A 24,286-nucleotide genomic window follows, 5' to 3' on the forward strand; every position below is an offset into this window, starting at 1 on the left:
GAGATAAGTAGCAGCATAACAGCAAGCATGCGAGTTCATGATAATTGTTCACCAAAAAAAATTGCACCAGATCTTTCGACACTACAAACTAAACTAGTGAAGCATTCATTTTGCTTACTTGCAAGCAATAAAGAATAAGGATGTAACAGAAATGAGCTAGGATGTTAATCGCTATTATTTTAACAATTCAGTTGGTGTGGCAGCTGCAGTAAATAGAGAAATTCTACATGATAAACTACCTCAATTCAGACTCTTGAGTCTTGAGTATTCAATGGTTGTACAAAATTTCCACCAAAATAGGAGTTCTTACAACACTAAGATGTTGATATAGAAGAGAGGTTGGCTTAACATACGCTGCTGCTCCCAAAAAAGGGGTATAGTTACCACACAAGAAATTTTGCCCAGTTTATATCAAGAGTAAGCCCTCCATTATTTGCCCAGGAACAACCAATGTTTTGCTGCCTCCATTTATCTGTGAGAAAATAAGTATTTCAGCTCTATCATAACTTTGGCCTACAAAAGGACTGCCAAGTGCATGTAGGAGGCCTGGACTTTGATGTTTGACAGATAACTACAACCAGGCATTCTAATGCAGCAAAACAGAATTTGAGGTATATAATATCTGCAGAAGCAGTCACAGCGAGACTCAATTTCATCTATGTGTGATTTACTATCTCATAAGAAAGGCTTGATCTATCTGAGAGACGAAATAATGCTGCAGTAATCTGGGTACATGCTATCTGGATCAACAAGGAATACGAACACAGCCATTTTGCCAATAATAAATTAATGGACTTTTAACATCACAATTATAGTTCGTCTTCTGAGAAAATCCACATCTTGGGTACTAAACAGAAAAAATCTTTCAAAAGCTTTAAGTGATGATCATTGCAGATAGAAAAGTTCACAATCATACTTACCATTCAAGACAGGTACAAAGGTTCAGGTTCAAACTGCAGCAGCAGTAGCAGATACCTCTTCCTTTTTGTCTGTGACTTCAGTTGTTTGGTCTTTACCTGCTTCTAACTGTCTTTGCTTTGCCAAAGCTCTTCTTGCTTCCCTACGGAAGTCTCTCTTGGCAGCACGGACCTCATCAAAGCCCTGTTCAATTTTTGCCTCTTCCTCAGGAGGGAAGAAGCCTACTTCCATTTCAGCCAGCTCTGAATACATCTTTTCAATCTTTGCTTTCCACACTATCCCCATCTCAGTATCCATTTTGTTGTAAGGTGTCTTCAGGAGGTATTCATCTATACCACCAGCTTTGTCAATGCACCGAAGTGCATGTGTGGTAACCTTAACTCTAATGTGACGGTCATGAATATAGCTGAAGAGACGCTTCTCCTGAACATTTGGCTTCCATGATCGCCTTGATCTAAATAAGAAAGAGGTAATTTGATCAGAAGATTATAAAATTAAAACCATAAGTTTGGATTTGCATGTGCTACATAAAGATATTTCCATCACTACCAAGATATTCTTAGGAAAATGTTACTGCCCTGTGGAAAGTTTATTACAATGGCATCATTTTAGCGTGCTGATGCAGAAGCACATTTCACAGTGTTAAGATTTAAGAAATCTGCCACTATAGTAAGAAAAGGTAACGATCCAGATCTTAAAATTATCTCTTTCAAGAGATGGAAGTGTAGACTGTAGAGGCCAGAGTAAGCCCCACAAATTTATACTAGTTGTTTAGTAGATTTATTACTTCATGTGTAGAGGTTATAAATGGCACCAGAGATGCAAATCAATGCGCTTCAGTGATTGAATTCATCAACCGGCTGAGAATGGACACTGACTTAATAAATAACATCGAAATAGATTCCTCCAAAAAAATATTTAAAAAGGTGGAGAAAAAATGATTGATGTATTATCTTTGCATAATGAAATGCAGATAATTCATAAGGTCGCACCGGCTATGTTAAGACAGTGACATTGATCCTGAGATAATGGGATTGCAAGGTTATTAGATTATGATTCTCAACATGGCTGATGAATTTAACTGAAATTGAGGACATCATGAAAGAATTTAGTTGTATTGCATTAAACTAATGCAACAGCATGCTGGAACCTCAGCTGCCGTACAAAGATTTTTTTTAAAAAAAAGCGTGCAAAGGAGGCATTTTTTTCTCTTCTCAACCAAGCTCAGAAATTGTAATATCTCATGCTAGCATCATATGGTATGGCATATATACAAAAGACTAGCAATTTTGTTGGTTTGGACATTCCAGACATCAAAGAACATATGATCCAAACTATTAATGTAAATGTTCCAAAGGTGCCTGATTCAGCCATCAATGCTTCCAATGCTCCAGGCAGTAATAAGGAAACAGTTCGGTCAGACAACTAAAACTTCCAAGATGGTATTTCGAGGTGTCCAGGCCAGATGGGAGGTGCAACTGAACAGTGCAGCCTTGCGCTCTCAGGTAGCGCTCACCCTTGATCATACACAATTTTCTTCTCTAGTTCTATAACTTTGTGCATTTCCTCTGGGGACTAATTCTTGTGCTATTTGCTTCAGCCCTGCATCCAGGTCGGTATATCCTAATTTCCCACTGAAGGCAGAAATCACACTATTTACCATCCAGCCCACCAAGTCTATACGAACACACTACAATCAATTACAAAACCTTAATCCCCATTTCGAAAACTTAATTTCTGCAGACAGCATCTACGCGCATGGATCAGGACATGAGGGAGGGAAATGAATTGCCATGGTGAAGAAAGGCGAGATGGCTCACTTGTTGCCGCCGTCCTCGGAGACCTTGTTCCCGAACTGGATGTGGCGGCCGGCGAAGATGCCGCGCTTGGCCCGGCCCATGACGACCTTGCTGTCGGGGAGCATGTCCTTCACCGACTTCATCAGCTCCGCCGGCAGCTTCCCGTCGCCGCCCACGCGCCGCACCACCTTCTTGTACATCTCCCGCGCCCGGAACGACATCTTTGCTCCACTCCTCCTCCGGTCCTCGTCCTCTTGCTTGGACGGCGGCGCCGGCGGCCGGTTGCTTCGCGAGGTTTTGGTGCCTAGGGCGCCTACGGTGCTGGGCGAGGGATGCTTCCGCTCGGTTCGCCGCAGCTAGGGCTGCAGAACTGGGCTTTGGGCCTTTCTGTCGTATGGTGGCTGGGCTGGGCCGCTGGAGCATCATCTCGCCGCAGCCCCCTTCCGTATGGGCCTGATTGGTTCCCGCAACTTTTTTCCGGTGAAGACCGAATTTTGGCTCGGCGGTAAAATTTTCTATATATGAAAGCCCCCGGCGTCGGAGGCCGGCGGGCTATCCACGTAGCCCCAAGCAATTTCGCTCGTTGGATTGTATTTTGATGGCATCAATGTCCTGGTTTCCACCCTGCTCGCGTTTTCTACTTTTCACGCCTGTATTTGACTCCCGTGCGTCTGATGCTCCGCTCTCCAGCAGATCCTTGTCGTACGCTACTTCCCATGCACTGCTTCTTCTTTCTTTACTTTTCTACCCATCCCATCCGGCTTCTTTTCTTCCAGTTTGCTCCTCGTCTTCTCCACTCGCCATTTCCATCTCTGCTGCGGATCGCCTTCGTTTTCACGCGTCCACTGTTCTGTGGCCGTTCCCTTCATGTTTCTTTGGCGGAGCTCCTTGCGGCGTTCGTGCTGCGTTGGTTCTGCTTTCCTCGTCATACTCTCTTTTTTTCTATTTATAAGCATCTTCTTCATCATGCACTGAGAACTTGGCCATTCAATCAATTCTCCATTTTTTTCCTTCTCCTACCTCTGTATACCTCAGCCCACCATAGAATTACCGAGTTTGGTTTAGCTACTTTCAAGTATGAAGCGAAATGTAATGATTGCTGTTCTGATTCTGATTGCAAGGAAACATGAGAAATCATTGCCCTCCCTTCATTCTCCTGCTTCAATTGCAGTGCAAAGCTTATCTGGCTACTAAAACTCCAGAGGTATGAAGCAACTCCTTTGATCTCTGGCTATTTTTTCTAAAAAAATCAGTGTCACAAAATGCAGAACTTCTAAGGTTCTGGATCCAAGTTTCCAACTATTTCCAAAAGAAAGAACAGGCATCAGCCTTAGCTTTTCACCCCAAGGAAATACCTACTTCGGTGACGCAATCTTAGATTCAAAGTAGAAAAAAGAGAAGAAAATATAAACAATTCCCCTTCAGATTATTTGTAAACTCATACTTTCATGTTTATTTCCTTACAGCTACTTCGAACTACAAAGATGAGGATGCATCCAGTATTTTGTTTATGCATCCAATGCTACCAATGCACATGATCTATAGTAGATCAAGATTAGTAACAGATCATCTTAGCACCTTAACTATGTAGGAAATAGCTCAGTATTATGCTCCTTCATCCTCATGATTTGTGAACTACCTATTTGTAATGCTATGGACAATGCATTTATAATGCATAACAAAAATATTGTACTGTCTATTGGAATGGCTAATCATGCCTTCCTTTTATCATTTCCAGCTTGGTAACTCCAATTCAACCTCATTCACAGAACTTCCTACAGTGGACAGAACTACGATTATCAATTATTATAAAAAATCGTTTGAACGCGCGCGATGAACAGCAACCATACACGCTTTCTAAATGAAATAAAACCACTGTGATACGGCTTAAACAGGCACGCCCGCGGTAGCGCGCGTCATTCACTAGTGCGCAACTATAGCAACTGTCAATAAAAAATACATTACCGTTAAGACTTAAAATAGCCATGAAAGTCACTACTTTAGTATAACTTTCAGATAAAATGAATGAAACAATTCTAAAAGCTTTTCCCATCTAAAATACTACTGAAAAATTCAAATCACAGAGCTCCATAGCATTCCAAAGAAAGATCAACACTTACAGATGCTATTAGAGAAGAGAGAGAGAGGAGCCGATGCATATCTTTACGTGGGTTGATAGCAAATAAAAAATGAATCCAGCTTCTCCAACGGAGCACACGGAGAGCAACTGCAGACAAAAAAGCAATATCCAGTAAGGAAAAAGGATGAGTCATAGCTTGATGTGGGCACCACATCACTAAAAGAAGCACAAATCGATTTATGAAAATTTCGACTCCAAGCTTATTTGGCTGAGATTTTTCTCTATGGAACGAGGGTCATTGTTTGACGTGGGCACCACATCATCAAAGAGTACGAATCGATCTCCGAAGAACTCGACTCTAAACTTACATGGCTGAGTTTTTTTTACAAAAAATTGAATGTTTGTACTCTGTACATGCGCGGCCTTAAGGCTATCTCCAACCGTCATTCTCTATATCCTTCTTTATATCCGTCATTTACAGACTTCTCTACAAGATTCTCTCCTCTATATCTCATTTCTCTCTAACAATGTTCTCTAAATCTCGTTCTCTATACATTAAACCCTATATTAGAAACGTATTTTGTTCCAAATTTTTGTACGTACGTATTTATCATACCTCAAATGCTATGGACATATTTTATTTTTATTTAATCCAGTGTTTAAAACGTAAAGAAAAAATAGAGAAGAAGAGAGAGAATCTCTATATACAGAGGAAACCTGTAGCGTTCTCTAATTTAGAGGACCATTTAGAAAATACTGCTGGAGTATATAGAGAACGGAATCTTCTCGGTGGAGAACGGTTTAGAATCCCATTGGAGACAGTGTAAATAAAATCGACAGCGAGGGACGAGGGCAAAAACCCGTTTCGGACCAGCGGGACGGAAGATCCCGGGAGCCAAAACCGGTAGACACTGACACGCGGTCCCACGCGGACGGACACGTCACCAATCCGGGGCTCCCGCTTGGCGGGGCATTTTCCGACGCGAAACCGCCGAAACGAAAAGTCGAAAGCCCTCGCGGGCCGCGCCCCTCCACCGCCTCCCGCCGCTTCCGGAACGCGGACTCCGCGCGGCCCGCCCACCGCGCGCATCCGCCGTCCGCTCGGACGCATCCGACGGCTCCGGCGCCGTGATCCGCGTGATCGCTCCCCATTGGCTGCCGCACAGGCCCCGCGCCCCTATATATCCCTCCCCCCGCGCCCGACACCTCATCTCCCGTCGCCCGACTCGCACTGTCGCACACAAACCTCCGGTTCCGTCCCCAGCCTCCGCCCCGTTTCGCCGTCGTCGTCGGTTGGTAGAGAGAAGAGATGGCGGGCCGTGGAAAGGCGATCGGCGCGGGCGCGGCGAAGAAGGCGACGTCGAGGAGCTCCAAGGCCGGGCTCCAGTTCCCCGTCGGCAGGATCGCCAGGTTCCTCAAGGCCGGCAAGTACGCCGAGCGCGTCGGCGCCGGCGCCCCCGTCTACCTCGCCGCCGTCCTCGAGTACCTCGCCGCTGAGGTAAGAGGGGAACGAATTTTGCGGTTGGAGTCTTCGATTTGGTTTTGAATAGTAGTTAGTACAAAAATTGGGTGCGGGGTACTCATTACTTTGATAGTTAGGTAGGGTAGCAAAATTGGGGCGAAATATTTTGCAATCAGATTGGAACAGTTGGGGCTTAAGGGAAATGATTCAAATTCGAGCGGCGTGTGTCGTTCGATTGGCTAATTTCAGTCTAATCAGTGGGAATTTTGACTAATTGCCTGGATTTCTTCCCTCGTTTCGACTAGGTTCTTGAGCTGGCCGGGAACGCCGCAAGGGACAACAAGAAGACCCGTATCGTGCCGCGCCACATCCAGCTTGCCGTCCGCAACGACGAGGAGCTCTCGCGCCTGCTGGGCACGGTGACCATCGCTAGCGGTGGTGTCATGCCCAACATCCACAACCTGCTGCTCCCCAAGAAGGCCGGAGGCGGCAGCGCCAAGGCTGCTGCCGGCGATGAGGACTAGATCCCTGACGGCACCGTCCTTGCGGTGGTGGTGCTTCTTGTGGATGCTGCTGTTATCACTTGTGCTTGTGTAGTAGTGCGTTCTAGACTCGCCTAGGTGTTGCCTTCTTGTAGGGAGGTTGTATGTGTGTGCCTGTACCGATGCTAAAACTAGTTTACTCTTGTGTTCACTAAGGATTAGGTACTTCTGTATTTGTTGCAATGTCTCTATAAAAGGTGCTTCATTCCGATGACAGGTTAATCAAATCTTGTGTTTATCCTCAATTTGAGTTGGAATGGATTTTGAATACTTGATTCAACCTGAATCGTTGCAATGCTGTGCAGTTGGGAAACCCACTTGGTGTTCTGAATGCTATATTGCTATCCAATGTCAATCTGAGAAATAAATTTCAGAAATGTCCAGCACATCGGCATTTCATACTTGAATTGGAAGGTTCATTTCATACTGTTATTTCACCGAAACAAGAGTGCTAAGATGTTGATATAGAAAAGTTTTCGCAGTTTATATCATGAGTAAAGCCTTCCATTATTTGCCCAGGAACAACCAATGTTTTGCTGCCTCCATTTATTTGTAAGAAAAGAAGCATTTCAGCTCCATCGTAACTTTGGGCTACAAAAGGACTGCCATGTGCGTGTAGAAGGCCTGGACTCTGATGTTTGACAGATAACACAACCAGGCATGTAATGCAGCAAAACTGAATTCAAAGTATATGATATATGCAGAAACAGTCACAACAAAGACTCAATTTCATCAATGTGTGATTTACTATCACATAAGAAAGGCTTCATCTATCTGAGAGACGAAATAATGCTGCAGTGAAGTGGGCACATCCTATCTGGATCAACAAGGAATCTGAACACAGCCATTTTGCTAATAATATATATGGAGTTTTAACTTCGCAATTATAGTTCGTCTTACTGAGAAAATCCATATCTATGAAAGGTGTGCTTATTGGTAGTTCTTTTATTAGAGTTCTTCAAGGGACAAATTCCCTTGCCCATCATGCCTTGCAACAGGATATAAAAGTTTACATCATCTTACGCCCAAGCAAAACACCACCTAGCAAACGACTCTGCGCAGCAAATCAAAAGAAAAACATGTCTGAAACCCCAGCAACGATCCATCTTCCCACAATAACCTAACTATCTATTGTCTTAGAAGGTACATATATCAGCGAAAGAAACAACACAAACTGGTGGCAGCTTCAAGCACACCAGGCATCCCCCAGTCTCACTGCATATCTGTCCATGTACCCATTCACAATCAGGCCGAAGCAGCCCTCCATCAGAGACTCTGATCAGCAGCAGCTCGATCTGTCATATCACCCTCAGGATCCTCTCTGGTCCTGTCACCAGCGTGGAGATCACCTACCAGATGTTTGAGCATGGGAATAACCAGCCGCCACATGTTTGGCAAGCCTCGCCATTGTCCACTACTCCGCTGGCCCAAAAGATGCATCAGAAAAACCATGGCAATTCCACTATGTTGCCACTGCCCCAACACGGCTGCTACCAGATACAGTGCATTGGTCAAGCGTTACTGTTTGTCCATTGTCAGGCAATGGGATTGGGATCATCATGTAACTTAAAACCTCCATTTTTTATAACTGAAAGCAACATCATGGTAGAATACTTGTTACATTGATAAAAAGACACCATAATAGAAATAAATAGAAAGGCAAGTATCATTTCACTAAAAACTACACGATTTGTCAAGGACATAGCATCATTTCACTCAATCTGGGAATATAGGAGAAAAATTATCTATAAGCTTATCTACTAAGATTATTGATAAGATTATCTACTAAACTAACTACTCTGACAACATTTTATCCATGGGAGAAATTGAATAAGATACGATAAAGCTAAGGAGCTCTGTGAAATTCAGATCTCACCTCACCCTCAACACGAACAAGGCCTATGCTTAGCAGAAGCCAATCACTGTTCTGAAGGAGCAAATAGTCAAAGACCTACCACTCAAGAGTTAGCAAAAGGGGCAGTCAAAGCCCACATCTACAAACACGGCCTGCCCAAGTAGAACTCACAGCTTCAAAGCATGAGTAACAAAAAGAAATACAACCGTTAAACATTATTTACCTCTGTAGTATGCACATCAATAGCCTGCATGATAAGTGCTTCACTCAAACTGCAAAGCACATAAACCTAATTTAGATCATGGCAACACGGCGTTATGTTTCTCTGTTACTAATGCTATAAAGAATTAGTGACAATTTGAATTCTCTCCTCTATTTTAAATCCAAAGAACCATCAGTGGTTATTACAGTAGCTTGAATCTAGTTGTAAGTGGTACATCCATATATCAAGAAAATAATTTCAGGTTTAGATCAAAGAGCCCTCTTTGCTAGTAAGGTTTTGAGACAGACAAAATAGCAGTTCTGCTTTTCTTTTGCAATCTGTGAGTTTAAGCATAATAGTCTAGAAGTGAAGGTTACAGGTACAAATTTATCAACCTGGACCGATAGGATGATCCTTGCAAAGGTAGCTAACACTGAACTTATTCAAGCATTACACAACCACCACACCATTGCAGAGCATTACCAAAATTACGAACCAAAGTATGAATTGTAAGATAGAAAATTCAACACCGCATTACCTTCAAGGCTTCAACCAAACCTGTTGTGCATATGCAAGGCAACAAAAACACATAAAGAAACATGGAAGGAAGAAAAAACAACTCAGCACTGACATGCATGTAATCGGAGATACATCACAAATTTAACATTATCTGAATCACTGCCATCGTCATGTTTCCTTTTGCTTGGCCAAATATACAGAAGAGTAAGGAGAAAATTTCAGTCGGTATGCATCTCATCCCATAATTCAAAAGACTTATTAGTTGAGGTAGCAACAATTGAGCAATCAAAACAGACCTTTTTAAAATGTTTTTTGTTTAAACCAAAATCCCTGTCAATTATGTAACACCATTTTCAGAGAGAAGAAGCAAGCTGGCCGAGCTGCAGCTAAAGCAGTAAAGCCAAGGAGTTTCAGCTATTGCTATAGACCAACCGAGATGAACATACCAACTGCTAAGAATCTAACAAGCACTAATCAGTACCAAAGATGAGGGCGGAGACTGTCCCCTCTGATTGGAGAGGGGTCGAGCGGAAAGGGGATCTGGTTACCTGGCGAGACTGCGCTGTGTGTGCTGCCCAGATGGGAGTTAACAACTGAACAGTGCAGCCTTGCTCTCCGAGGTAGAGCTCACCCTACACAATTTTCTTCTCTAGTTAAATTTGTGCATTTCCTTCGGGGACCAGCCTTGCATCCAGATCGATATATCCTAATTTCCCATCGAAGGCTGAAATCACACACCAAGTCTAAACGAACACACTACACTCAATCGCAAAACCGTAATCCCCATTTCGAAAACTGAATTTCTACAGACAGCACCTACGCGCATGGATCAGGACATGGGGGAGGGAAATGGATTGCCGTGGTGAAGAGGCGAGATGGCTCACTTGTTGCCGCCGTCCTCGGAGACCTTGTTCCCGAACTGGATGTGGCGGCCGGCGAAGATGCCGCGCTTGGCCCGCCCATGACGACCTTGCTGTCGGGGAGCATGTCCTTCGCCGACTTCATCAGCTCCGCCGGCAGCTTCCCCTCGCCGCCCACGCACCGCACCACCTTCTTGTACATCTCCAGCGCCCGGAACGACATCTTGCCCCACCTCCTCCTCCGGTCCTCGCCCTCTTGCTTCGAAGGCGGCGCCGGCGGCCGGTTGCCTCGCGAGGTTTTTCGAGCCTAGGGCGCTGCGATGCTGGACGAGAGAGGGCGGCGGCTTCCGCTCCGCTGGCGCAGCTAGGGGCAAATTGGGTTTGGGCCCATCTGTTGTGTGGTGGCTGGGCCACTGGCGCATCATCTCTGCTGCCCCCGCCTGTGTGGGCCTGATTGGTTCCCGCAAAAAAGAATTCCGGTGAATACGTTTTCTAATTTTGGATCCGGGGTAAAATGCGCAACTATACCAGTTACCAGCTGTTCAATTAAAAAAATATTACCGTTGAGAATTTAAGATAGTCATGAGAGATACTACTTTAGTAGAACTTCAGATAAAAAGGATGAAATAACTTAAAAGCTTTTCCCATCTAAAAGATTACTGAAAATTTTAAATCATAAAGCTGCATAGCTTTCTAAAGAAAGCTCAACACGTCCGGATGCTATGTAGCCATCACAGCCAAAATATTCTCTCTATGTACGAAAAGCTTGCCGGATCAGCCTTCCTGCTTTCTCCTGTGCTGCCTCTTCAATACGAGTATACGACCAGCACGCATAGCTCTTCTTTTTTTTTTTCTAGCAAGATGCAATGTGTCTCGCTCTCTTTAGTCTCAGCCGTCCTCTCTTTAGTCGCAGTCGTCCATGATGACACTTTATTTGCTCTACTGCTTTGCTTCGCACAAGCAAAATTAGTGTTCACATTGTCGGTAAAAGATAATTACACACAAAAGAAGTAGGAATATATATATATATATAGGTCTTCAAAAATATCTTGGGGGCAAGACCAATTCAAAGTCCGTGAAAACAAAGAAGAAGGTGACTTCCGGTGCGAGAATTTGATCACACAGGTAACTGAGAAACTTTTCATGGTATTCGTTGGGATTCAACACGCATGACAAACTCCTAGCTGGGAATGATGGTGTAGAAGGTTGTTGGTGGTAGTAGTGTCTTTTGAGACTTACATTACCGTCTGGGTTATCATGAGGTGCGGTAGCAACCGGTGACAGATCTCCATTTTGGCCTTGTGCATGATATAGAAAAAGGAAATCCAATCTTAGCAGTAAGGTTTCATAAGTCATGACCGAGCGTGTTGCATATTATAGAATGTGATAGGCATCAATGCACACCTGCGGGAGAAGGGTCGGGGATGAAATCTTCCCTATTGATGTGATGTCTGTAGGCAGTACTTGGGGCCCTCGTTGCACTTGGTGCATCCTTGTAGTACAAGGAAATATTCAAACAGAAACGAGTTTAGTATGAATGATAAATTTTGAACATTATCAAAGCAACTTGAAGGCAGCAATGTGTATTACCGGTGTGAGCATCAACAAAGTCATCTTCATCGCCACAATTGTTCCTCCGTGAAGACTCGCCAATAAGGTTGGGATCAGACAACAACGTCTGTGCAGCAATAAGCTCCTCTATTACAGACGGAACTTTTCAGCTAGACGGATAGGAGCTCTCACAATTTTGTTTATGGAGGCTTGGATAATACTAGTGTTATCCGATAGGGTTAAGTCAAACTGGTCCAACACTTCAAGCATGGCTTCCAATGGATGGCCTCTAAGACGAGCCAGCGGCCGCGATAACAAATCGCACATGCGAGGGCCGCAAAACTGGTGAGCATTTGTCATGTCGTCCAACACATCTTTATCTACAGGCACAGCACCGTAGCAGGTGCTGTTTCAGCTCTTGAACTGCAAAACAGGGTACGAGGAGTATTTCAAACGATCGATAATAGTATTCCAGCAATAACAATATGGGATTGTTGTAAATAATGCGATAATTTGAGCAGAAATAGTATTCCAGGAATAAAAATATGGGAAGAAATACATAGGTGTTCTTTCGACATGATCTTACTAGTATTAAACAAGAGTATATCATGTAAAAACAAGATACATATTTGTAAACAAATCTGGACAGAACAGAAGAGTACATGATTTAACAGAACCAATTTGGCCCAGGTACTGAAAATCCTTGCTCTCCAAAAACAGACAGTACCTTACTAACTGGGCAAATACACAACGAGTATAAGACCCTGAAAATACACTCAATAACCACATAAACTGTTGCTACTTTTCATAATGGAGCCACAAATCAAAGGATGCAGTACCGAACAGAATAGATGGCTTTCTGAATAATTATATGAACAAGAGTCTCTCTGTCAGATCAACCAAGATATCACTAGGTCCTAATTCACAAATACAGCATGTAGTAATTATCCACAATGTCATAATTGACAAGACTCAAACTAGTTTACTCAAATTGCCCAGTTCCAGACATGGTCTGACCACCATGAGCTTTTATCAGAACAGGGCAAAAGTTTGGTAAAAGATGAGGGTGCACTAAAGGAACTAACCATTATGGAACCATAAGTCTTGGAGCCATCTCTTCCCTGAACCCTGTCTGCAATGATCAGACCATGTATCGTGGCGTTGTTGTGGAACCTGACTCGAGGGGTGGATACCCAGTAAGAGGGGGAGAGGGAGTGGTGAAGGTTGCCCAAGTATAGCACCTGTGAAGCAGTCAAACAAACTAGTGAACACCATTACTTTGTTAACACAGGGGACAAATGAGGTAATTTGAAAACATGAGAGGATACAAGATAGAGGAAACATACAGTTAAAAATACAACGCAGCCATATATTCTGTGTGAATTGTTCCTTATTCCTCCCATGCCATCTAGAATTGAGGCCTGAAGATCATTGAATACAGTCTGGGACAGGTCAACTGCACTAAGCAATTCAGGGTGCATAGCCTTGCTGATGTTGCTTGAATCAATATCGGAGCTGCTAGTTGGGAATAACAGGCGATTGAAAACAATCATAAAGAAGCATCTCATGAAAAGCGAGTCCACACGGCCCTTTAGTATCTCCTCCTGCAAATTGGATATGTGGATCGGATCATCATCAGAGATACACTCCTCATTTAGTTCACTAATCAGCTGCTTCCAAAACTGAACAACTGCCGCTCGGGAAAAGGATTGCAAGGTAGAACCTCCTTTTGGCAAACCGAGAACCATGTGGATTATTGAAGGTGTAATTGGCAACACCTTGCCTGGGCCAATGCGTGTTATCATGTCAACTGGGCTGACTCTATCCATGATCTAGGTAAGCAAATCACTGCTCTCCACAGCATCAATCTGCATCCTGAGGAGATGACCAAAGCCTAGAGCTTCGATGGCCGCATACTGGTCATGGTTCAGCAGTTGAGTAGTGAAAATGACGTCACGAGGGTTGCACCTAATGTTCAAACTTTGAGATGGCTTTGCACACCGCTTTGATATTGGGGGACCCTGGCAAGGGTAGAAATGCATTGAGTTCAATAGATAGTTTGAAAATGGCATGAGAATATTTTAAACCATGAGAAGGCAGTACAGCTGCATGAAACATATTGAGATTTTATGAACTATATAAAAACGAGCAACAGGAGATATATTACTGCTATGTAATACAAATTGTTCTGGGCACAGATTATGGGTGGGGGGAACCGGAGAAGGGGAGAAAAACCGAACAGGGTGGGGGGAGGCGTGCTCGAGGGGGCGGGCCGGGTCCCGGCGAGGCGGCTCGGGTACGCAGGTATTATAAAAAAATTATTCTATATGTGCTTGTAGCTGTATACGAGAAGAAAAACGAGAAGAAAAAGAAAGTGTGCTGCAGATATCACCTTATCGTTCGGGGGAAAATAAAAACTGCTTTCCCAAGCAAATTTTCTGGAGAATAAACGGCATGCCTCTCAGGTGGAGTGCACGGATGGGATGAGAATCGGAGCAGGGCTTCAGTCAGGCGTGGGCCAGCCGAGGTTACCCTATGCACTGCACTGCCCGCTGTTAGTGGATTGTTAATGATACGCCAAGGAGGTTGGAGGATGTCGGCCGAGCGTAGCCTCAACGTCTCTCTTCTCGCTCGGCGGGCGGCGGACACCTGGTGGCTTTCCGCAGTGCTCGTGACACGGAATGGGTAAAGAAAACCAAGGCTGAGGCAGGGATAAAGAACATGAAAAGCAGAGACCGGCCGGCATCTCTGTCCCTCTCTCTCGCACACCAGTCCGTTTCACAGGCTCAGCACTGTCGCGCTGCGCATACCCTGCTAGCTCTGCACGCCAGCATCCCAAGGCACAGGGAGAAGAGGAGGACGGAGAAGCCGGGCCATGGCGAGAGTTGAAGCCGTGGTCGTCTGCCTCCTGGTCCTCGCCATGGACGCCGCTGCCGGCGTGCTCGGGATCCATGCGGAGAAGGCTCAGAGCCAGGCAAGCCATCTTTCTTTCTCGGGATCTTTTTCTGAGCGTGTGTGTGAAAACCGGGAACGGGAAGCGGGGGGCTTGTTCATGCTAGTGGCCGGCTCCCTCACCTGGCGTGGCGCTTCGGATGGTTCATGCTTGCAGGGGCGGCACCTGCGGATCCTGTTCATCGAGTGCCGGCAGCCGGTGCGGCGGGCCTACGAGCTCGGCATCGCGGCGGCCGCCGTGCTGGCGGCGTCGCACGCCATCGCCAACGCCGCCGGCGGCTGCGCGTGCTCCTGCTCCGGCGACAAGCTCCGCCGCGCGTCGCCCAACCGCCAGATGGCGTCCTTCGCCCTGGTCCTCACATGGTACGTACGCGGCATCCCCTACTCCAACAAGACAACAAGTCCAGGAAATCTTCTTTTTCGAAAGATCAACAAGTCCAGGAAATCTTGCTCTGGACATAGAAAACCTCGGTTTGCTTTGGTGGCAAGCGATTATATTCTTAATCCTTGCCGTGTCGGGGTGATGAGCAGGATGGTCCTCGTCGTCGGGGTCGCGCTGCTGGTCCTGGGCGCGCTGCCCAACAGGAAGAACAAGCTGGCGGACTGCGGGGTGGCGCGCCACCGGTTCCTCTCCATCGGCGGCGTCCTCTGCTTCGCGCACGCGCTCTTCTGCGTCGTCTACTACGCCTCCGCCAGCGCCGCGGCGCGGGAGGAACGCCGCGCGGCGACGCACGGGTAGCCGGCGCGCCCTGTCCGTGGCCGCGCGCGTCGTGCTAATATCTTCTTCCCCGTCTCCGTGAGGAGATGGGTTGTAATTTTGCTGGGTGTCTCGAACGGCCATGCATGGTACCTTGGCTTGGCGTCTTGGAGTTCTCCCCATCGTGTGTTCGCGGACTGGCAGGCTCGACATGTCAATGAAACATTGCAGGAACTTTTTTTGTCCTAGCACTCCCCATCGACTAGTTTCAGTAGTCTTCTCGATCAGGGCGCTCGAGAACAACCGGCGAGTTGACACGGCGTTCAGAAGTCAAGCTCCGTGTGATTTATTTGCCAGCTGCCCCATTCGGGATCGCCACTGGCAGCCGACGGAGCTCGATCACTCGTGGAAATGGAGGACTCGTCGGTTCACCTTGATGAGGGGAACAGATGCATCAGCTGGCCGGTCGATCTTCAGCCGAATCAGTGTCATGTCCTCCATTTGAATATGGGAGTGTCACTGAATGAATGACGGTACAGCAACAGGCTCCCTGGCTGAAATACGTACTGGATCGCTTCATGCTGGCATATGTGTACCGAAGTTCAGTCATTTAGCCATATCCTCATGGAGGCTAAAACTTCTTGATCATCATCAGGCCATTCAACCTAGGTCCAGATCATGGTAGCAAGAGATCAATAATGGCCCTCAACTGCAAAGTTAGTTCTTCGCCCATCTAATATTTCCTCCTTTGACTTCTTGCCTAGTGCGACACAATCTAGGTATCCACAAGTGCATTGCTTTGATGTCGTTAGGAGCCTCTTTTATGGGCAATAATGGAGGACTATAGGGGTGTTTATATTGTATCCGATATAGAAGAGCCCGCAAACTTTTAGATGAAGCCCCCAAGAATGAGAATGGTAACATAGTTGTTTGAGAGCATTGCTCCGATAATGAAAGTTCAACAAAGGTAAAGGGATACGAGCTGGGCTACACAAGCAATAAATAAAATTTCCACCGCATAAATCAGAAAAAATGTTGTTATAGATCACGGAATTACCGCTAGACGCGCGGGTGCGGAACTTCTGTAGCGCGTCGGGTAGTGCAGTCGGTCGCTGGCAGTGCAGTTGCAAGATCTCCTCACGTGCGGCTCGTTCTCGTGCAGTAGATGCAGCACTTTCAAGGTATCCACACGTACGGGGAAGAAGCGTCGCACTCCGGACTGTTAGGTCCGCGAGGGCAACCTTAGGCGCGGACGTGGGAACAGACGGCTGCCAATAGGCATGGAATTAGTTAGCTCCTCCATGCGCCCCCACCCCTACGCCCACTAATAGACTTCCTAACCGAGGTCTGTTAGAACTTAGTGATCGACTAAGTGCTAGATGGCTTGGTGATTAGCTAAACAAGATAGTATTTGGGACTAACCGAGAGTGAAACAGAGAGAGGGAGAGAGAGAGATTGCGATGTAGCGTACCTCCGGTCGACGAGCCGGATTCGTTGTTGTTTGCCATGGCGAAGAAGAAACCGAGCCGGAGTCGAGGACGAGGAAGCGCTTGCGGCGGTGATGCAGTGCAAAGACGGCGGCGCTTCCCGTCGCTTCAACGCCACCACTAGATCGGATTAGGCTAGGGTTTCATTTAGGTGGGGCTACAGGCAACACGGTGAACTTCGTATCGTGTGCCCCGGCCCTCCACCTCTTGCTTTTATTTGGCGCTGCGCGACGGGGGCCCACATGCCATTGACTTGGCTGTGCGCCCCCGATCAGGGCGCGTAACGGACTCCGGATCGGTCGTTGGACCGATCCAGCATGAGATCAAACTAACATTCTCCCCTTTGATCTCAACTCACTTACTCACTTCTTATGTCCGATTTCATTCAGATCAATGCATAGAGCATGCCTCGTCTCAACAGTTATTACTGTTGGATTAACAGCTACAACACACTTTTCTGTTTGAAACAGAATCTTACTTTTGGGCCCTTACTGTCCAGGAATCATAAGCTTTCCCGTAAACCCATGCCGGCTAAGTGTTCTCTGAACACATTGGGTGATAAGCTTTCTGTGAGCGGATCCGCTAACATCTTCTTTGTGCTCAAATACTCAAGACTGATTGTATGATCCTGGATTTGCTCTTTAACAACATAAAACTTTATGTCAATGTGTTTGGCAGCTCCACTTGACTTGTTGTTGTGAGCGTAAAATACTGCAGACTCATTATCGCAGTACATCTTTAGTGGTTTTTCAATGCTGTCAACCACTCTTAATCTGGGTATGAATTTCTTTAGCCATTTAACCTGCCCCGATGCCTCGTAACAAGCTATAAATTCTGCATACATCGTAGACGATGCAGTGACTGTCTGTTTGGAGCTTTTCCACGATATAGCTCCACCTGCGAGAGTAAACACATAGCCTGACGTGGATTTTCTGTCATCCTTATCTCCCGCAAAGTCTGAGTCTGAATAACCCTCTATCACTAGGGATTCAGATCTCCTATATGTTAGTATAAGGTCTTTCGTTCCTTGCACATAACGCAAGGCTTTCTTAACCATTTTCTAGTGTTCTATCCCTGGATTACTCTGGAATCTGCCAAATACCCCGGTGACAAATGCTAAGTCAGGGCGCGTACATACTTGAGCATACTATAGGCTTCCGACAGCTGAAGCATATGGTACCGCCTTCATCTGATCGATTTCATACTGATTTCTGGGACACTGAAATTTCCCATAACTATCGCCCTTGACTATAGGAGCAGGTGTTGGCTTACTCGCATGCATACCGTACTTCTTTAGAACCTTTTCTAGGTATGCTTTCTGCGATAATCCTAAAACCCCCTTGCTTCTTTCTCGGTGAATCTCAATACCTAAAACGAACGAGGCTTCACCTAAATCTTTCATATCGAACTTTGAGGACAAGAATTTCTTTGTCTCCAATAGCAGATCAATATCACTGTTAGCAAGCAGAATATCATCCACATACAAAATAAGGAAAACGAATTTTCCATTCTTAAATTTTGCGTAAATGCAGTTGTCCTCCTCATTTTCTTTGAAACCAAACTTTCTTACGGTTTCATCGAATTTCAAATACCACTGTCTGGAGGCTTGCTTTAATCCATAAATGGATTTCTTTAGACGACATCCTATCTTTTCTTTTCCTTCCACGACAAAACTTTTTGGCTGTGCCATATAAATATTCTCATAAAGGTCCCTGTTCAGGAACGCCGTCTTTACATCCATTTGATGTAACTCTAAATTATAATGTGCCACTAACGCCCATTATAATTCTGAAGGAATCCTTGCATTAAACAGGAGAAAATGTTTCATTATAATCTATCCCTTCTCTTTGCGTGGAACCTTTCGCCACAAGTCGCGCTTTATATCTTTCTATATTCCCTTTGGAGTCACATTTTGTCTTGTAGACCCATTTACAGCATACTGTTTTGGCTCCTTTAGGAATTTCTTCTAGATCCCAAACATCGTTGGTACTCATCGATTTCATTTCATCTTTCATGGCTTCCAACCATTCAGATGAATGAACGCTTCTCATGGCTTCTTCAATTGAAGTGGGGTCACCCTCCATCTGAATTTACTCGCTATTATAGATTTCATAATCGTTCGAAATAGCGGGCTTTCTTGTTCTTTGAGACCTTCTTGGTGCCTCAGCTATCGGCACCTCTTCTACTTGGGGCTGCTGTTGCTCCCCTTCATGTGCGGCTATCGGTTCTGTCGGATCCTGAAGGACAGGTTCCTGATTCTGACTCATCGCCGCAGCTGGAGAACTAACAACAGGTGCTGACACTGTAGGTGAGGCAGCAACAGGCAACACGAAAAATGGATCCTGGATCATCGGAGTAGGTACAAAGACCCGCTTCTCCTCAAGGTCAATCTTTCGAGCTACCGTGCTCCCCCTCATCATCTGTTCCTCCAAAAAGACAGCGTGTCTCATTTCTACGAACTTTGTATATCCATTAGGACAGTAGAAACGATAACACTTCGACTTTTCTGGATAACCAATAAAGTGGCAACTTACTGTCTTAGGGTCTAACTTTCCAATATTTGGATTAAATACTTTCGCATCAGCTGGACAGCCCCACACATGTAAATAATTTAATCTGGGTTTTCTCCCAGTCCATAACTCATACGGTGTTTTAGGCACCGACTTACTCGGTACGTGATTAAGAATATGAATAGCGGTTTTTAACGCCTCCATCCATAAATTAATCGGTAACGTGGAGTAGCTTAGCATACTTCTCACCATATCCATTAAGGTACGGTTACGTCTTTCAGCAACTCCATTTTGCTGAGGCTGTAGAAACCTTGCAAAAGGTCTAGGAATTTGGCCATATGGGGTGTGTCGACCGTAGTACTCACCCCCACGGTCAGATCTCACTACTTTTATCTTAAGATTTTACTGATTTTCTACTTCAGCCTTAAAAATCTTGAATTTATCTAACGCTTCTGATCTTTCTTTAATTGGATAAATATAGCCATAACGCGAATAATCATCTGTAAAACGTTATGAACGAATCATAACCGTCTACAGACTTTATGGGGAATGGACCACAGATATCTGTGTGCACTATCTCCAAAACCCCTGAACTACGTTTGGCTCCTTTCTTTATTTTCTTAACGTACTTTCCTTTAATGCAATCGATGCAATGTTCTTCATCTGAAAAATCTAACGGATGGAGAATATTTTGTTTAATTAATCTCTCAATTCTCCCCCTCGAAATATGGCCTAAACGACAGTGCCATAATTTCGCTGAATATTCGTTGTCGCATCGTTTGCGCTTATTACTTGCGTCGTTAGTCGTGCGTTCAATACTCGTAGTATTGCTAACAGAATTTACAGTCTCATGCATAGGCAACATATAAAGTTTGTCTTGTCGGATGGCAAGATCAACACACTGACTATTAGATATAATCTCACATTATTCTTTGCCAAAATGGCAATCATAACCATCATCTGCCAAACATGATACTGAAATTAAGTTTCTAGACAAAGAGGGTACATAAAGAACATTATGCAACTGGAGACTAAAACCGTTCTCTAATTCTAATGTGAGTTGACAAACTGCTTCAACATCGGCTCTAACTCCATTGGCGACTTTCAGCCATCTATCCCCTCTTTGCAGCATCGTTCTTGTACTTATACCCTGCAAAGAATTAGCAACATGAACAGTTGCACCTGAGTAAATCCACCAAGTAGAGTTAGAATAACTTACGTACAGGGTCTCATCTATAAATGTGATAACATCCTCACCTTTCTTAATTAAATGCTTTAGAAAATCTGGGCAATCTTTCTTGTAGTGTCCTGTCTTGTGACACCACATGCATTGATCTTTCTCAATGTGCGGTTGATCTTTCTTTGCACCCTTGCCTGGGTGAGTCGAAGAAGAAGAAGAAGTGGAACCCCGTTTGAACTGAGGTTTCCCTTGTGGCCTCGTGTATTTATCAGAAGAGTTGTTTCTTTTGTTGTGCCTGACATAGTTGAGCGTGTCACCATGCGAGGCTTTAAGTCTTTCCTCTTCTTGCACACACATCGCGATGAGCTTCTCTAGATCCCATGTCTCTGGGCTGATGTTGTAGTTAACCACGGAGGTTTCAAACTCTTTTGGCAGGGAAGCTAGAACCAAATGTACAACGAAAGCATGAGGAAGCTCCATGTCCATAGGTTTGAGCTTAGATGCCATGTTGCTCATCTTCAGTATGTGCTCTCTCACACCACCGCCAGTGTACTTGTCATTTACTAACCTCTGAATCAGAGTTTGCGCATAAGCTTTTAAAGAGCCAACAAATTGACTCTCAACTTTCTTCAAGTACTCAACTGCGGTGGCGCAATCTGGGATTGCTCCCCTGATACTGTCTATAATGGAACTCTTGATGACCATCAAGCACTTTCTGTTGGAAGAGTTCCATTTTGCTCTCTCAAGATCATACTTCATTTGAACGTTTGCATGTTCACTTTGGCGAGCTTGCCAAGCGGCAAAACTCTCATCCGGGTCCCTCACCAGTTCTCCGGGACTAACGGGACACGGTGAGGTGATAGCTAAGTCAATATCGGACAGTGCGAGAGCCACTTCTAGCTTCTGTGCCCATATCCCGTAGTTGGAACCATCCAACGGCGGTATAGCATTAATGAAAGTCATGGCATTAGATCCTGAAATTTAAATCAAGAAAAAGGTGAGAACTGCTTTATAAAACAATAATTGCATATCTCAATTTAACGTTGGTCAATATTAAGATATACAAATAACTGGCTACATTAATTCTAAATCACCGTTGGGCAGAATTAGAACAAATGCATGGAAACTTACTGAAAAAATTATAATACTGCTATTATCAACGTTGGTCAGAAAATAACAATATTATAACGGAAGAAAAACATAAAACTGACTCCTTTAATTATAATATCCCGTTGGTTCTAAAATAATTAAAGGATAGAACTTAATTAAATTTGCAGTGGAAAAATTAAACTATGCTTATTTTCAGAAACTTTCTAACTTACTATCTCTCTATAGAATTTATCACGTTGGTGAGAAATAAAATAGAGATAAAAACCATACAAGAAATGTGTAAAAGTGTTTCTGAAAAATTACTTAATTGGTAAAGGCTACTGTACATGTGGTCCAGCCCATCACGGCCCAGTGCGGCCCAGCCCAAAACACGGGCAACAACGCGCGTGTGGGGCGCTGACCCGCGCACCAGGCCGCAACCTGGGCCTGGGCCGGGAAAGCGGCGCCTCGCCTGGGCCAAAAGTGGCCCACACACGCGCGGAACGACCGCGATCGTTCGATCACGATCGACGGTCGCGCGTTGATCTCGGCGGATCAAAACCCCGAGCGAGCCGCTTCTCCCGGAAACCCTAGCGTATTCCTCTCTCCGCTCCCCCGGCGTCTTCTTCTTCCCACCCACGCGAGCGAGGGCGACGGCCGGCGGCTCGGAGCGAGCGGCGCCACGGCGAGCCCCCTCGCCGGCGCGCGCGTTCACCGCAAGGTGAGCGCGCCGCCGTCGAGCGGCGTCACTGTGGTGCCCAGATCTACGGCGCGGCGAGCGACCCATGCCGGGTCAACGGCTCGCGCGGCCTCCGTCCACACGAGGCAGAGGACCGCGCGGGATCTGGTCAAGGCGCCGGCGTCCCGAGCGTGTTGACGGTGGACGGCCCAAGAGGAAAACTGGTAAGTTCCCCTTGTACCGCCCCTTTCTGATGTGAGCTAGGGTTAGGGTTTGCGGGTTTGGCACGGGGTGCGTGTGTTCTTTCACCCCGAAAAGGGCTCAATCTTTCTGTTCTTGCTTTCTTTCGTGTTGATGCGAAATCCTCTCATTCTAATTGCTATTCAAAGATCTTACCCGAGCCTAACTACACTTAGTTAGGCCTCTGATACCATTGTTAGAACTTAGTGATCGACTAAGTGCTAGATGGCTCGGTGATTAGCTAAACAAGATAGTATTTGGGACTAACCAAGAGTGAAACAGAGAGAGGGAGAGAGAGAGAGATTGCGATGTAGCGTACCTCCGGTCGACGAGCCGGATTCATTGTTGTTTGCCATGGCGAAGAAGAAACCGAGCCGGAGTCGAGGACGAGGAAGCGCTTGCGGCGGTGATGCAGTGCAAAGACGGCGGCGCTTCCCGTCGCTTCAACGCCACCACTAGATCAGATTAGGCTAGGGTTTCATTTAGGTGGGGCTACAGGCAACACGGTGAACTTCGTATCGTGTGCCCCGGCCCCCCACCTCTTGCTTTTATTTGGCGCTGCGCGACGGGGGCCCACATGCCATTGACTTGGCTGTGCACCCCCGATCAGGGCGCGTAACGGACTCCGGATCGGTCGTTGGACCGATCCGGCATGAGATCAAACTAACAAGGTCCACTAGTGCACGTAAGACCAGTATAATTCGAATCATATCCTCATAGGCTTCCAACCCTATGAGCTCACGCGCGAACAGACATGGCCCAAGTACTCCTACTCAACCAATAGTTGACAGCGGCCTCTAGCAAGACGTGTCAACTCCTATGCGCGCGCAAAGATCATATCACACGAGCCGTCATAATCTTATATACATGCTATTCCCTTTGCCTCACGATATTTGGTCTAGCTCCAAGCTGACCTCTCTTTCTCGATGCCGTGATCCGGAATCCTTGGTTAACACTTAACCCTAACACGGCCATGCATTTCTTATCCGATCTCTCGAGGGGGTCAGAAATATCTCTCTCAAGAGAGGCAAATCCCATCTTGACTGACCATGTCTCACAGCATAGTTCTTGACAAACCCAAGAACCACCTTTATAACTGCCCAGTTACAGAGTAGCTTTTGATGGCTCCTAAGTAGGTCAATTCACATCTTGAGTATATGCGACAATCTCGGGTTTAAGGACACATTGTACACATTGTGTAATGAGAAATCACTATTTCTCTATTTCTCGTGTTGGGTCGGTCCAGCCTCATGTCATACATACGCCCATATTATTAGTTTGACATCTCCATATCTATGACTTATGAAACACAGTCATCAACTAATACATAATACATATGCTACATGAACTCCGACTAGGAACAACTCTAGAATAACCCTACAAGATACAAGTAAAGAGTCTCACAAACAATTTATATAATTACCAATAAATACAAATACAAATTGCCTTTCATGGATATTCGATGAACACATAATACATCATGGATGCAACGAAATATGATCATCTCTATGATTACCTCTAGGGCATATTTCTAACAAAAGGTTGATACTATCTTTCTTGATAAACTCCCTTCTAAGATGGCTACTGGGCATTGTGCAATGTTCAGCGAGTTTAAATTCGGTGTTGCCTGTGGTGACATAACTAAATATTGAGTTTGCTGCATG

The 24,286-nt window shown here is 45.4% G+C and overlaps 3 protein-coding genes and 1 pseudogene across 3 annotated transcripts; 2 read left to right on the plus strand and 2 right to left on the minus strand.

Annotated features, from left to right (window-relative positions):
* Window positions 1-143: 143 nt before the first annotated feature.
* Window positions 144-3,070, minus strand: LOC112880467 (54S ribosomal protein L24, mitochondrial). The gene is made up of 3 exons (XM_025945105.1): window positions 2,739-3,070; window positions 921-1,372; window positions 144-472 (listed from the first exon to the last, which is right to left on the minus strand). The coding sequence occupies exons 1-2, from the start codon at window positions 2,936-2,938 to the stop codon at window positions 949-951; spliced, it is 624 nt and encodes a 207-aa protein (XP_025800890.1). The 5' UTR covers window positions 2,939-3,070; the 3' UTR covers window positions 144-472; window positions 921-948.
* Window positions 3,071-5,992: 2,922 nt separating this feature from the next.
* On the plus strand, window positions 5,993-7,028 carry LOC112881405 (probable histone H2A.2). Its single transcript, XM_025946069.1, has 2 exons — window positions 5,993-6,295; window positions 6,565-7,028. The coding sequence occupies exons 1-2, from the start codon at window positions 6,107-6,109 to the stop codon at window positions 6,781-6,783; spliced, it is 408 nt and encodes a 135-aa protein (XP_025801854.1). The 5' UTR covers window positions 5,993-6,106; the 3' UTR covers window positions 6,784-7,028.
* A 689-nt stretch (window positions 7,029-7,717) lies between these two features.
* On the minus strand, window positions 7,718-13,805 carry LOC112881408 (annotated as a pseudogene).
* Window positions 13,806-14,531: 726 nt separating this feature from the next.
* On the plus strand, window positions 14,532-16,175 carry LOC112881404. The gene is made up of 3 exons (XM_025946068.1): window positions 14,532-14,762; window positions 14,898-15,103; window positions 15,272-16,175. Exons 1-3 carry the CDS (start codon window positions 14,664-14,666, stop codon window positions 15,477-15,479), a joined length of 513 nt encoding a protein of 170 aa, XP_025801853.1. The 5' UTR covers window positions 14,532-14,663; the 3' UTR covers window positions 15,480-16,175.
* Window positions 16,176-24,286: the final 8,111 nt, after the last annotated feature.

The sequence above is a fragment of the Panicum hallii genome, chromosome 2, assembly GCF_002211085.1.
Source record: "Panicum hallii strain FIL2 chromosome 2, PHallii_v3.1, whole genome shotgun sequence".
In the NCBI taxonomy this organism is placed as follows: domain Eukaryota; kingdom Viridiplantae; phylum Streptophyta; class Magnoliopsida; order Poales; family Poaceae; genus Panicum; species Panicum hallii.

Bases quoted from the DNA above. Each gene is read 5' to 3' on its own strand.
- LOC112880467 (XM_025945105.1), bottom strand. From the start codon at position 2,938: ATGTCGTTCCGGGCGCGGGAGATGTACAAGAAGGTGGTGCGGCGCGTG. The intron at 1,373-2,738 runs GTGAGCCATCTC...TTTCTTATTTAG, and splicing joins TCCGAGGACGGCGGCAACAA to ATCAAGGCGATCATGGAAGC.
- LOC112881405 (XM_025946069.1), top strand. From the start codon at position 6,107: ATGGCGGGCCGTGGAAAGGCGATCGGCGCGGGCGCGGCGAAGAAGGCG. The intron at 6,296-6,564 runs GTAAGAGGGGAA...CGTTTCGACTAG, and splicing joins TCGAGTACCTCGCCGCTGAG to GTTCTTGAGCTGGCCGGGAA.
- LOC112881404 (XM_025946068.1), top strand. From the start codon at position 14,664: ATGGCGAGAGTTGAAGCCGTGGTCGTCTGCCTCCTGGTCCTCGCCATG. The intron at 14,763-14,897 runs GCAAGCCATCTT...TCATGCTTGCAG, and splicing joins CGGAGAAGGCTCAGAGCCAG to GGGCGGCACCTGCGGATCCT. The intron at 15,104-15,271 runs GTACGTACGCGG...GGTGATGAGCAG, and splicing joins TTCGCCCTGGTCCTCACATG to GATGGTCCTCGTCGTCGGGG.